This window comes from Montipora foliosa, chromosome 10, assembly GCF_036669935.1.
Source record: "Montipora foliosa isolate CH-2021 chromosome 10, ASM3666993v2, whole genome shotgun sequence".
NCBI classification, from domain to species: Eukaryota; Metazoa; Cnidaria; class Anthozoa; order Scleractinia; family Acroporidae; genus Montipora; species Montipora foliosa.
In genome coordinates this window covers 10,802,068-10,817,232 of record NC_090878.1, presented here as the reverse complement: position 1 = coordinate 10,817,232, position 15,165 = coordinate 10,802,068, and the positions used below count along the sequence as shown (strand labels likewise).

The window sequence follows — 15,165 nt, the reverse complement described above, 5'->3', positions numbered from 1 at the left end:
TTTTTGTCTTGTAACACTAAAGCAAGGACTAAAAGTACGAAGGAAATTATTTTATTTTTAATTTTCAGTCACGCATCATGTTCACGGATTTCGAAACAATTTTTAGCTTCTCATCATAGAAATTCGAAAGAATGCACTTTGCAATGCAATGCACTTTGTGACGTAAAATCGAGAATAGACCCATTCCTCCGACATCACGGTGGTGGGTCCAATTTACTGCTAGTTGCGCCAAGTTTTACACGGCTTGCGCGCCACAGAAAAAGCGAAATTCGGGGTAACAATGGTGACATATGTATGCTTTGGATGGGGAGATTTATATTAGGAACGAAAAACATTTGAGTGTAGGTGCACTTTAATTTAGTCACTTCAGAGATGCTTTAGTTTTTCAGGACGATTAGCAATTAGTGACAGTAAAATTAATTATCTTTACTCCAGTTGTTTTGGTTTCTTTGGTCTGTATAATCTCATTATATGCGCGGTTGGTCGGAAAATATCTTGTAATTCAGGCGAAAGGAAGTGCGCAAAAAGAAAGCGACAATAAGCAATGTTTTCCGCAACTTAAACAGACACTGGGGTTGCATGATCGGCTCAAACATTTAGCTAATTTAGCTGTAGACCTTTTCTACTGGACAACAAACGCAAAGAATTCCGTCACGTAATATAGCCCGTAGTTTTCGCGCCATCTTGGTTAGGGGGTGGCATTGGTAACACATTGCAGTAAATATGTGACACTGACTGAAATGAAGGGTTTGCCAACTTGAATTAGTTATTTGAATCTGTTATATTCTTGATGTCGAGGAAAGATATAGGATTTTTTACGTAGAGAAGCCTAGTTTTCCTTAGCGCGTCCTTATTACAAACACGACTATTTAAGTTTTTTTTCTCTATTCGTGATATTCAAATTTGTCAACCACTGAAGAAAGAAAGTTGGTGTTTTGAAGTAATTTCTGCAAGAGTCCATTACCCAAGAGTAACAATCTGGTACCAGGTCTGTCCCCATCAGCGTCAGAAAAGTGTCTATTTTTAAAACCAAGTTTTGCGGGAAAATTAACAATAGGCCAACTCAATGTTATTCCCAATTCAAATCTCCCAGGGTTAAGATTCTTTGTGTCTTGTATTTGCATTGCAATGTAGCATTCACATTTAAATGATATGGAAATACTTGGAACAAAACGTTTTATTCCCAAACGCTTCGAGTTGGGTATAACATTAAGTCAGCCGATTTGGTCTATTAAGGTTTTATTTCCCGGAAAACTTGGTTTAAGAATAAACACTTCTGGCGCTGATGGGGCTTGGCCAACGAGCCGTTTGCAGCTGTGGATCACATGGTACAAATGCCGCCATACTTAAAAGCAAATTGTGCACTGGGACATCTTAAACAAAGCAACTTATGTTATAGTTTCTTTGTTTTAGATGTCCCAGTGCAACAATTTTCTCACCAGTATGGCGGTATTTGTACCATGTGATCACTACCTGCAAAAGGGCTCTTTGGGTAAATCTTACTCTTGAGTGATGGAATCTCGATTTCTGTCAATTCTCTATTTTCGAATTCCCCATAATACACTTTGTTTGTCCCCCAAATGTTGCATAAACTATTGTTTTCAAATGCTCCTGGGGACACTGCATATTCCCAAGAGCATTTGAAAACAATGGTTTATGCAAAATTTGGGGGGCAAACAAAGTGTATTATGGGGAATTCGAAAATAGAGAATATCTTAAACGGAGTGATTATTGGTCATGGTGATGGTAAATGAATAATAAGATGTATGATCTTTTGTCTCAAGATGTAGTAACTTGAGTTGTATATCACGACGTTTCGACCGCTTACTTTTGGTCACCTTCAGGCGACAAGGTTACTAATTACGCTCTACTATATGTATCATGGCGGTCAGCTGTGCCTGCTGGACTTGATCCTTAATGTTCCTTTGACTTCTTTTTCAAGTCCCTATCACAGCCAACCACCGCGATAATAATATAGTAGCGCACAACCAGTCGACCTTATTGCCTTAAGAAGACCAGCAGAAACTGTTCGAAACGTGACTATATCGTGAAACAAACGATCGTAAGTCTTATTATTTATTTGTCATACCACACCTTTATTCAAAATGACCGCCATTTAGTATTCACTACTTACACAAATCCCATGATACACCTCTTTTTCCTCCTAAAAGTCTGCATAGGCATTGTTTTCGACTTCTTTTGGGACATTTTCATGTCCCAGGAGAAATTGCAAACAATGGTTGTGCAAAAGTTTTAGGGGGGTAATAGAGGTGTATTATGGGATTGTTCAAATAGTGAATTCTTTTGTTTTCTCGCAAATTGTCCCTTTTGGCCTCGATTTCAAACGTAAAATTCTAAAGAATATTTAACCTTGAACGAGGCCAAATGGGCCAATACAAAAATTTGGTTTTATCAACGGAGTTGATAATGTAAATTGGCCACCGTACAGAGATTCTAAAAGCTGACGTTTCGAGCGTTAGCCCTTCGTCAGAGCGAATCGAGGGATTATGGGTTACGTGTAGTTTTTATAGTAGAGTAGGAGCTACGCTATTGGTGGTAACATGGCAACGTGAAAAATAGGAATATATTAGTTAAATGAAAAGCGTTCGTTAATACCGTGAGGATTAAGGGTGCCGATTTGAAAGATGAATTTTTGTTCCAGATTCTTGCGGCTTACATTACATTTTCTTGCGGCTTACATTATCAACTCCGTTGATAAAACCAAATTTTTGTATACTACTTCCCCACCGACGCAGCACCACAGTTTCTTTAGGAACTACCCCTTCATTCAAATGGGCCAATAGCCCACTTTCGATATATTAACATTTAGTCCTGAACAAAAGGCATCATCTCGAGGGTCTGGGGAATAAATATAAGGATTTGTATAAGTATATTCCCCAGATCCTCGAGATGATTCCTTTTGTTTGGGACTGAATTTTAATCGATCGAAAGTGGGCTATTTGAAATCAAACAAGAGAATACTAAAACGGTGGCCATTTTGGAATAAAGTGTATCGTTTATAGGCGATAGAGTTTTTGACTCGATTCTATGAATAGCATATAAAAATAGGCGAGAAGCAAAAGTAGGAATCTTGTGTTATGCTCGCATAACTTACTAAACAGTAGGCTGTCGTGATTGATTTTCATAGTTCTTCTAATTCTGTCGACTGTTTTTCCCACGAAATAAGTCCAAAGACAAATACCTTAGGTTTATATATTCCAGCTTTTCAACCGATTCATAAAATTGTTTCTACGAAGCTTCAAAATCAGTCAGTGTCACATACATTTCCTGTAATTTAGCTGTGTTTGCTCACAAGTTAAGATTTTTAGTTTTTGATGCAACTCAAGGGGCTAAGCGCATAGGCCACGCATTTCAGGGCGGCTCAGTTGTTTGCGTAGTTTTCAGGCGATAAATATTTTGTCCAGTGGAAAAACGTCTTGGTATTTTGTACAATACAGCAAACAAAACGTTTTAAATAGAGGTTTCTGCATAAAATGTTAATGAATAATTTTTAACCTGAAAAAATGTTTGCAATCAAATTTGTCCAACAATTTTCTTCAAAAAAGTGTTTGTATCGAAAAAAATTGGATTTTAGAATCATTTATTTTCACTTTCAAATTTCTCGGGGGCCACCATCTTGAAGAATTGTGACGTATTGTGGTTGCCCTTGTTGTTTTCACACAGAGCAACCATTACACGATACGTCACAATTATTCAATATCGCGGCGCCCGGGAAATTTGAAAACTAAAACAACCGTTTATGAAATTTATTTATTTCGGCTACAAGCACTTTCAATGGAAACATTATTTTCCTGTTTTAGTGGAGGTTTCCTTTCCTAAAAAGCGAACTGCGCAGAATTTAATTTTCCTTTTCTAAGACTTGAGCTTCTAGCTTGCCAAGTTAAGTTTTATATACTACTGTGTAAAACTATTTCGTACTACATTTATTTTATTGGGTCGGTAGTTTAAGTATTTCTATTTTTCACTAGAAAAGAAATTGAATGAATGAAGTTCCATTAATTTATTTTTCTACAAATATTATCAGGGGAAACGCTGTGCAAATTTAATCAAATTTTCCCGCCAAAAAACTTAAAAAGTACGGGCGCTTAAAGTACGCATGCGCCAACTTTTTTTAAAAAAAATTGTAAATGAAAATATTATAATTAAGTTTGTAACATTATTGAAGAGACAATAAACAACACGACTTGAATAGAGCTTTTATTTGTTATTCTTCTTCTTTCTTAGTGTAATATTAAGACGATAAACTCGTGAGTTTTTTTAAAAAAAATACGGCGCATGCGTATTTGGGACGCCGTATTTTTTCTAAGTGTCATTTTAGGAGAAAGGTCAAAGTCCACCTTGCGCAAAAGTACTTCCAGATTTTCGTTACCTTTTAATGTTGCTTAGCTACAGTAAAAATTTTACAAGGAACTGATAGTTCAAAAAGAAGCTTTCTTGGTAATTTTGTAGAATTATGTCAAAATATTAGCGAGCAAATAACATCTGGGCTATGCCGAAAACTGTTAAGTTCAATGAATAAATGGAAGCGATAGAATGAAAACTCTCTTTCGTCAGATGGTTTTCGTCTATCGCCCTCATCTTAGCATTGAAGTTTTGGTAATTCACTGAATAACCCAGGCGCAATTTAACTACATATTCTCCAAACGACAAGAAAGCATCTAATTTTAATGGCAACGAAGCTAATTTCGTGAAATTCATCTCTCCAGCTGCGGCGAACATATTTCGCGATTTTTCTCTCGGGGTAAAGTCGGCAAAACTCTCAGTCAATTGTCACACAACTGAGGCAGAGAGAGGTCTGGGTCTAGTCCTAAGATGACATCATACGCCACTTTGCAATTCCAATTTTTCCCAGAAACCAGGAATACAAAATAGTTCAAGATGTCATCGAAGAAACAGACTGATGTCGCTCACTTCCTCAATCGTGGTCAAGTGGCTGCAAGTTTTGTTAACTTAGCTTAAGGTGCAAAAAAGTGAAATATCCAAGAGAAAATCAAAAAGGATGTTAGCTATAACTGGAGTGACGGATCTTAACCATTAAAAATATTTTATGCAAAATGCCATACTGAACTGCCAATGAAAATAACCCCTCCGCATTGAGTCTTGTAACGCTGTCGCGCTGTCGCCCTACCTCAAGATCACAGGGCAAAATGCTAGCACTAAGCCGGCGCGTTCTCCTTGTTGAATGTTATGCTATGCTCTACTAAACAAAGACAAGTAAAACAAAACAACGTTTCGATGTTATCTTGACGCAATCGTGAAAGCAAAGAAGTAAATACCCTGCGAGTGCAGCAAGTAATTATAATGCAAGTAATATTGCCTTTCGTTTTTAAAAATCAGGAAAGACAAAAAACCCTTTAACCCTGCCTCCCTTTTTAATTCTATGACAAGTGACTCCCCGGAAGACACCCAAACAATTCTGGAATGAAAACTATAAAGTGGGTGTATCAGTGATTTTTGCGAAGTGATCTTGTGATGTGCTAAAATTGTCCTTAAACAACACTACATTTTGTATACTAAATTTGGTGCACTAAAGTGGCGAGGTTGAGTAATAAAGTCTCTCTTAGTGAGCGTAATCTTTGTTTATGTGCTGGTTTTCAATTGTGTGAAAAGAGGATGTCCAGTTGACGTATGACGTATGACGTATAACGGTATAACGGTATAACGGTATAACGGTATAACGGTGATACATTGTGCATAGTATAATCAGTGGTTGGCCTTCTACGTTTGTCTGAATGAAAACAGTTGCACGTATGACGAAAGGTGTCTGTGTGGTAGCTGTCCCTGAACAAATTGTGGATAAATAATTTCAGTGCAATAGTTTTGATTCATGTGTGAATGCGTGAATGCGTGAATGTGTGGTCATCCTTGATCGATGAACAAACAGCTATGTTGCCAATGATTTGAGTGCACAACTATCAGTGAACTGTTTGGCGTGAACCTGGTTAACGCACGTTGTTAATGTAGTCATTGGTGTGTCCGCTGGAAAATCAGTCAGTAGTACTTGGAGTATGAATTTCCGGGATAGTATAAAGAATTGTTGTGCAGTAAATAGTGTGAGAGTTGGAGTGTCGTTAATTTAATCTGTGAAGTATGATTGCCTTAGAGGGTAGTGCTTGCATACAATTATCTCAAACCCCAATCGACTATAAAGGCCAACTTAACTCGAGTTTAAGTGTATCTCAAATCTTGTTTCCCATTCTGCATTATTTGTTGCACTCGTAGTCTATTTACTCAATACCCTTACAACAGTGCCATAATGACACCGAAACGTCATCATTTTTTCGCCTTGTTCACTTGTTTTTGCAGTTGTGTAACCAAAACAGGGTCCAGTACAGTGCGGAAAGGCTCTTCCTATAGTGACATTATAGTAACAGTGCAACCGAGATATAACGAACATGTTTGGGAGTCGGAAAAAAAGATAAAAACTTCTAAAATGCCGCCGAGATGTAAGCGCATCATAACAATCTTTTGGAAGTGCCCCTTGACTCAATATTTTTTAGCTTGCATTTGGCAGAAACCCTGAGAGCACGCGAAGACGTAAATTCAAAAAGCAAGGGCTGAAAACCCAACGTGAAAGAAAGAACATCAAACTTTTAGGGCAAGATCGACTTTGTGTGTTGGATGCATCCTAGGAAAGCCAAAAATTTTGAGAAGGTATAATTAATTTTATCTCTTATTTTGTGAGTATACACTGAGTATCTCCGGAGTTGTACCAGTCCTTGATGAAGTAGAAGGAAGGGTTACGTTTTTGAAAACGTTGGCCGTGTAGCACTTATATTTGAACAGACTTAACTGATTAGAGTGTATATGAACCATGTGAGCGTTAGCCCTACTAATGGAAATGGGCCCACACAAGGACAGAGAAACACTCTGACCAGGGTGGGAATTGAACTCACGACCTTCGGGTCGTATGACCCGAAGGTCGTGGGCCCATTTCCATTAGTAGGTCTGACGCTCACATGGTTCATATGGTGTAGAAAACTAGCATTTCACATTACACTCTAATCAGTTAAGTCTTGATGAAGTAGAACCGTTCGGGTGCGTCTAGTCGTGAGGAAGCAGGCTTTTTGATGCAATTGAGTGGCCTTTGGACAACTTTAGTGGAAACATCTTGACTCTTCGGTGTACTACGCAAATTATTCACGAAATGTGTTATGATTATAAATAAACGTGCAAAAAGAGGGCTCGTTACCTCGAAATACAGTTGCACAGTCACTGTCATTGATTATCAATGTCATTGCAGTTGCAATTGACAGTGTCATAGTTGTAGTCGTCATTGTCGTCTTTTTCACCATCATCGTTTTCATCAGTCAACGTCAAGAAACATCGATGCCTTTACTGTCATCATCATCACCTTCAATGCCGTTATCATTATCATCATCATTATCGTCAATGTCTTTGTGGTCGTCGTCTTCATCACCATCGTCGTCATCATCATCGTCATCAATATCATCACCTTCAACGCCGTTATCATTATCATTATCATTATCGTCAATGCCATTGTCGTCGTCGTCATCATCATCATTATCGTCAATGTCATTGTCGTTGTCATCACCATCATTATCATCACCTTCAACGCCGTTATCATTATCATCATCACTATCGTCAATTTCATTGTCGTCGTCGTCGTCGTCATCATCATCATCACCTTCAACGCCGTTATCATTATCATCATCATTATCGTCAATGTCATTGTCGTCGTCGTCTTCATCGCCATCGTGGTCATCATCACCGTCATCATTATCATCACCTTCAACGCCGTTATCATTACCATCATCACTATTGTCAATTTCATTGTCGTCGTCGTCGTCATCATCATCATCACCTTCAACGCCATTATCATTATCATCATCATTATCGTCAATGCCATTGTCGTTGTCATCACCATCATTATCATCACCTTCAACGCCGTTATCATTATCATCATCATTATCGTCAATGTCATTGTCGTCGTCATCATCATCATCATCATCATCAACCTCAACGGCGTTGTCATTATCATCACCATTATCGTCAATGTCATTGTCGTCGTCATCATCATCATCATCATCAACCTCAACGGCGTTGTCATTATCATCACCATTATCGTCAATGTCATTGTCGTCGTCATCATCATCATCATCATCAACCTCAACGGCGTTGTCATTATCATGACCATTATCGTCAATGTCATTGTCGTCGTCATCATCATCATCATCATCAACCTCAACGGCGTTGTCATTATCATCACCATTATCGTCAATGTCATTGTCGTCGTCATCATCATCATCATCATCAACCTCAACGGCGTTGTCATTATCATCACCATTATCGTCAATGTCATTGTCGTCGTCATCATCATCATCATCATCAACCTCAACGGCGTTGTCATTATCATGACCATTATCGTCAATGTCATTGTCGTCGTCATCATCATCATCATCATCAACCTCAACGGCGTTGTCATTATCATCATCATTATCGTCAATGTTATTGTCGTCGTCATCATCATCATCATCATCAACCTCAACGGCGTTGTCATTATCATCGCCATTATCGTCAATGTCATTGTCGTCGTCGTCGTCTTTATCGCCATCATCGTCATCATCATCGTCATCATCATCGTCATCACCTTCAACACCGTTATCATTATCATTATCATTACCGTCAATGCCATTGTCGTCGTTGTCATCAACATCATTATCATCATCATCATCCTCATCATTATCATCAACCTCAACGGCGTTGTCATTATCATCATCATTATCTTCAATGCCATTGTCGTCGTCGTCAGCATCATCATTATGGTCAATGTCATTGTCGTTGTCATCACCATCATCATCGTTCATCATCATCGTCATCATTATCATCACCTTCAACGCCGTTATCATTATCATCATCAATATCGTCAATGTCATTGTGGTCGTCGTCTTTATCGGCATCGTCGTCATCATCATCGCCATCATTATCATCACCTTCAACGCCGTTATCATTATCATTATCTTCAATGCCATTGTCGTCGTCGTTATCATCATCATTATGCTCAATGTCATTGTCGTTGTCATCACCATCATTATCGTTCATCATCATCGTCATCATTATCATCACCTTCAACGCCGTTATCATTATCATCATCAATATCGTCAATGTCATTGTGGTCGTCGTCTTTATCGGCATCGTCGTCATCATCATCGCCATCATTATCATCACCTTCAACGCCGTTATCATTATCATTATCTTCAATGCCATTGTCGTCGTCGTCATCATCATCATTATGGTCAATGTCATTGTCGTTGTCATCACCATCATTATCGTTCATCATCATCGTCATCATTATCATCACCTTCAACGCCGTTATCATTATCATCAATGTCATTGTCGTGATCTTCATCATCATCATCTTTATCGTCAATGTCATTGTCGTTGTCATCATCATTATTATCATCGTCATCATTATCATCACCGTCAAGCCGTTATCATTATCATCATCAATATCGTCAATGTCATTGTCTTCGTCGTCTTTATCACCATCGTCAACATCATCATCGTCATCATTATCATCACCGTCAAGGCCGGTATCATTATCATCAATGTCATTGTCGTGATCTTCATCATCATCATCTTTATCGTCAATGTCATTGTCGTTGTCATCATCATTATTATCATCGTCATCATTATCATCACCGTCAAGCCGTTATCATTATCATCATCATCATCGTCCATGTTATTGTCGTCGTCATCATCGTCATCATAATCATCGCCATCACTATCATCACCTCCAACGCCGTTATCATTATCATCAAGAAATTGTCGTCGTTGTCATCATTATCGTCAATGTCATTGTCGTCGTCATCATCATTATCGTCAATGTCATTGCCGTCAGGATAATAATCATCATCATCATTGGGTGCAGGGATGGCACAGTGGCGAGAGCACTCGCCTCCCACCAATTCCCGTACTCGGCGTCATAAGTGGGTTTACGAGTTGGTTGGTTCTCTACTCAGCACCGAGATCATCATTATCGTCAATGTTATCGGCGTCGTCGTCATCATCATCGTCATCATCATCATCATCATCGTCATCATCATCATCATCATCATTATCATTTTAATCGTCAATGTCGATGTCATCATCGTCGTCATTGTTATCAGCATCATTATCATATTCACCTCATCGTCATCGTTGTTGTTGTCGTCAGGCTTGTGATTGCGCTGGGTAATTCTCGAGCAATTTTTAAATTTTGAGGCACTACTTTACATTTCGAGTACGCTTTTAGCACTTTTTCAAATTTTAAGCAAAATGTTAGCACTTTTTCGCATTTTGGGCACCATTTGAGCTATTTCTTCGTATTTGGGGCTACAGTAGAGCAACAGTTTTCTGGAAAATTATTTTCTGGTCGATAATTGAACACAAAAAACCATAAGGTTGAAAAGAGCTAGGGTCGGCAAACAAAGTCAATCTTTATTATTAAAGGTTTTTTTTTTTTCGAAAAAAACATCATTGTTATTTTTCTTTGATGTTTCTAAACAACGCAAGGCCAATTGTTTCTTTAAAAAAAAAAAAGGATACTTATAAAAAATCTCAAATGGAAAGTATAGTGGTTTTTGGCTACGTTTGAGCCCCATGTCTAAATTCCGTGCACTTTTTTGAAGATTCGAACACTATTAAATTTTGAGTCCCTTTTCTGTCATTTTTGAAGCTCTTTCTTGCGATTTTTCCAGCGCAATAGGGAGATACCAAGTAGTCGTGGTCGTCGTCAGTTTCGTCATCAAATCATTATCATTGTAATGGTCATCGTCATCGTCGTGGCCGTGGTCGTCGTCTTCGTCATAGTTGTCTTTGTCGTCATTGTAGTCATCGTCGACATCGTCATCGTTATCGTCCTAAACGTCGTTTTTGACAAGAGAAGCCTGAACATCGCAACCCATAACACTGACTTTGCTTTGCTACCATTACAATTGTCATTATCATCATCATTATCATCGTTGTCGTCATCACGTCATCATCGTTATCATTATTATCGTCGGCATTGTCTTCATTTCGTCTTCATCATTTTCCTCATCGTCGTTAAGACAGTCATCATCATCTTCGTTATCATAGGGTTGTCGTCGTAGCCATTGGCATCATCGCCGACATCATCATCATCATCGTCATCGTCATCGTCATTGTCATTGCCATTGTCATAGGTCTTTGTCATCATTGTCATCATTTTCATCATTATCATCATCATTATCATCGTCGTCATCATCATTATCGTAATCGTCGTCTTCATCATCGCTTACGTAAGTATCGTCATCATCAGTCCAGTTATATTTCGTGTAAGGTACTCTTGCATGTACGTATGCGCATGTGTTTTAGTGAAGTAAATCAATTTGAAAGCGCAAGACGTAAATTTCATACCGCACACTTCAGGCCTTGTATCGAATCACACTATTGATCTTATTCGTTTCACCCACAGCTCGTGATATCCAAGGTTGCACTGACCAATTTACTTAAAAATTACAATTAAAAAGAAATACAATATAGTGTAGTATTAACCCATGGTATTGAAGCATGTTCAACCCCTAAGCTGTGACCAGAGTGGCGCTTGAAGTGCGTTTTGGGCAAAAATAAAAACAAAAAACTATCATGTAACTCTCTCAATCCACTCAGAAAATGTGGGTATCATGTTATTTTAAACGCGTGCTGAAGTTGTGGTTGCGCGTTGGTATCTCAAATGCTCACAAAATTTGGTGACGTATAATAATTGCCAGCTATCACCCTTGAGTATTTATACCACAAAAAAAAAGTGTGAAGGTTATTTCAGTCGTGATTGGCGTTGGATACTGTTAGCAAAGACTTTGTCAAGTATCAAGAACAACTAGATTGTGCATTGAATTTCTCAGCTCTGCAGAAAGCATGTTTGCTGGGAAGGTTGAGAATTTTGAGGAAGGTACTGGATATCTGAGGTCACGGGATGTGACTTTCTACCCAGTGTAACATACCGGTATAACATCTTAGACTGTGAAATAATAATAATAATAATAATAATAATAATAATAACAATAAGAATAACAATAATAATAATAATAATAATAATAATAATAATAATAATAATAATAATAAAGAACTTTTTTAAATTCAAGTCTATTCAGCCTGAAAAAAGCGTGAAAATCCGTGGCTTCACCATGGGTTAATACGGCACAATATAGTTTCTCTTCTTGTTAAATTACCTTTACTTGCTTCTGTAACAATCATCATCTTCCTGTCTTGCTTGATTTCTTCTTTTTCTTATTTAATCTTTTACTTAAATAGGCTTCCTTACAAATTATTCTAACCTTTGCTTGTCACAGCCATCATGTGGTTCCATCTTGTTTAATTTTGATATCTGGTGTAACTTTCTTCTTCATCCTCGAAAAAAGATAAAACAAATGGTTATCTCTTTTACTTTCAGTTGAAAAGAGTCATCAACAAGGTTTTCCTTTGAGATCATTTAGCAAGTACCATAAGTATAGACAACATAAAGACAAAGGTGGCATTCACTTGGTCTCCTGAAGAAAAAGTGTGGTTACAGCTTTCGACACATCATAATATCGCCATCATTTTCATATCGATCATGATCAGGCCCCAATTGTTCAAACGATGGCTATCCGCGATAAATCACTATCCAGTGGATAGAGCGGTTTTCAATTGAGTGTCGAAAGTAATTAGCGAATTGCTTTGGTTTTGCATTTACTTCACTCACTTATTGGTTCAAAGTTCTCGCGCCATTTTTTCAACCAATCAGAAGTGAAAGCAAAAGCAATCGTGGCTTGCGCGTGCACATTTTCCCACGCTTTGTGTCGGCTACGTGTAATTACTTCGAGTTTTGATTGGTTTACTGATTGTCTCCGTCCTTTTTGATTGGCCAAAGACATAACTTTGGTTTTGGTTTTACGACACTCAATTGAAACTCGCTCTAAGTCATAGCAAAACCAATTTCGCTATCCAATTGATTTATCCGGTGGATAGCGTTGTCCACCTTTTGAACAACTGCGGCCTGGTACAAAACCAGCCCAAAATATTGAAAGTACATCTTATACCGAAGCTTTGAGCCCGAAATAATAGATAATCTTTGAAAACTGTCGCTTTAAAATTGTAAACTTTAAGGGGGTGGCTCTTAACTTCCAATTTGTTGCTATGGACCTCTTGAAATAGCCATTTCTCGAGTTCCTATAACTCTAAAGTTATTCTTTTTTGCCAAGTTTGTTCTATTTAACATTCCTTTATCTGGCTCGACTCACAACCATATTTGGTAAATCAGGTGACCAAAACAGAAAATACATTGTCGGAAATAGGAGTAAAGTTTGGGTGGCGAAGCCGCGAGAAACACAAAGTCCTCCTCCTCATTCTCCTCGTGGCTTCCGCGCCAAAACTTTACTCCGCGCGCCTAAAATACCACTAGCTATGTAGGCTATTGTATATCCATTCTAAATTTAGTAGTCATCGTTTGGCTCATTATTAAGGTTTGTTTATGTTCGGCGAAATGCTTTATAGTTTCTGTGATTGGTTTTTTTCGTCGGGTCTTGATCCAACCAAATATCATGTTAAAGGTAAAAGGTAAAGTAAAAGGTAAAGTCACTTTATTTAACGTCGGTAGTTCCTTCAGCTACGAGGCTGGTATCAATGGAAGCCGACGATGCGCCCTTTACCCCCCTCCCTCTGTCAGTGCTCCGTTTTCAGGGGATTTAAAGCTGTAGCTACACGGATCAGAGGAAAGTCGAAACAGACGTTGAAGTCACCGAGGATTGAACCTGGGACCTCTCGCTCCGAAAGCCGCGCACTAGCCATCTGAGCCACGACTGCTCCTCTAAGGTGTGCCAGAACAATAAAATCTTTGACCTTTAAAATGTTATATAGATGATTTTGTTGCAAGTATTTTTTGAGTAATTTCCGATCTACTGGTGAGAATCTGTGAAGACTCATATTTACTTCGAAATTAAACGGCAAGAGTTGAATTTGTGACGGTGTGGGCTATCTATTTTTAGTATATACTAAAACAGTGGATAGCGTTAAACTCGCGCGCTGATTGGCTCGTCATACTCCGGATATCCTGTGCTATTTACCTCCGAGCAACTCAGGAAAAAATGGCGCCCCGATTTGCATCCGTGACAAGTGAAGAAAACATCCAAATTAATTTTTTGTGGTGTATATTATCTCACTGTTTTAGTATATACTAAAACAACTATTCACCTCAGTGTCGGTGGCTAGCGTTAGATATTTACCTCGCCGCTTCGCGGCTCGGTAAATATCCACCGCTAGCCACCTCCACTTCGGTGAATAGTTGTTAACTATTCCCCATAATCTAAAAACTCAGCGAGTTAACTATGTTTTTCACAAATTTTAAACGGAACAGTATGAGAACATTGTAATACAAAATCTGCAGCATGGATTTTAAATGAAATTATTTCTAAAAAACATTATAAGGCCCTCATTTGACACACTTTTCCAAATACCAGTTCAATTTTTTTGTCCAAATAGAAATTCCATGCTACAGTTCACGAAAAATAATGGGACGGTTCCCATACGGTGAAAAAACTGCCTCTTCCTTTCGTTTCCTGAGGGCTTTTACCTGTCTTTCACTGAAACGCACGGCAGAAGACTGAGACTAGTTGCGCATGCGCCTTTTGGTTGAGGTGATGTCAGATTGTCATTGAAAAATTTAGATCATAGAACCATCCATGCAACCTTTTTTGTCTTTGACTAAAAAGCTTCCTTAGCAACCATTGTCTTTCTGTAGTTAAGTGCCATCCCCCTTAAAGAGGACTGATGTATGGGCTCTTTATTACTACACCACCCAAAACTTTATCAACTCTAAATATCGAAGATTTCACCGATTATAACTTAAAATTGGGGATAGGATTAAATTCAAAGAGTTCTATGAATTTTTATAACACGTCGCCGAACAAACACTTATGTCAACGAGAAAAGATTCAAAATAGTGCCATCCGAAAAATCTTTAAAGTCCGTCGACAATAGCATCTAGAACGTCCCTTAATTAATTTTAAGCTCCTCTTACTTAACGTAAATAAATTCATCATCGTAGTCTTTGGCAACCACAAAATATGAGCATGAAATTTTGACTTCATCAGCTTAAAGGGCATCAAATAAATTCGTCCCGTCTAGTTCAGCCCATCTGGTCCTGTT

General features: G+C 38.3%; 2 protein-coding genes across 2 annotated transcripts; both read right to left on the bottom strand.

Moving 5' to 3' along the window:
* Positions 1 to 7,337: 7,337 nt before the first annotated feature.
* LOC137972516 (uncharacterized) lies at positions 7,338 to 9,014 on the bottom strand. Its single transcript, XM_068819269.1, has one exon. It carries the CDS (start codon positions 9,012 to 9,014, stop codon positions 7,338 to 7,340), a length of 1,677 nt encoding a protein of 558 aa, XP_068675370.1.
* Positions 9,015 to 9,073: 59 nt separating this feature from the next.
* On the bottom strand, positions 9,074 to 11,197 carry LOC137972514 (secreted acidic protein 2-like). Its single transcript, XM_068819268.1, has 2 exons — positions 11,131 to 11,197; positions 9,074 to 9,621 (listed from the first exon to the last, which is right to left on the bottom strand). The coding sequence occupies exons 1-2, from the start codon at positions 11,195 to 11,197 to the stop codon at positions 9,074 to 9,076; spliced, it is 615 nt and encodes a 204-aa protein (XP_068675369.1).
* Between the last annotated feature and the right edge of the window lie 3,968 nt (positions 11,198 to 15,165).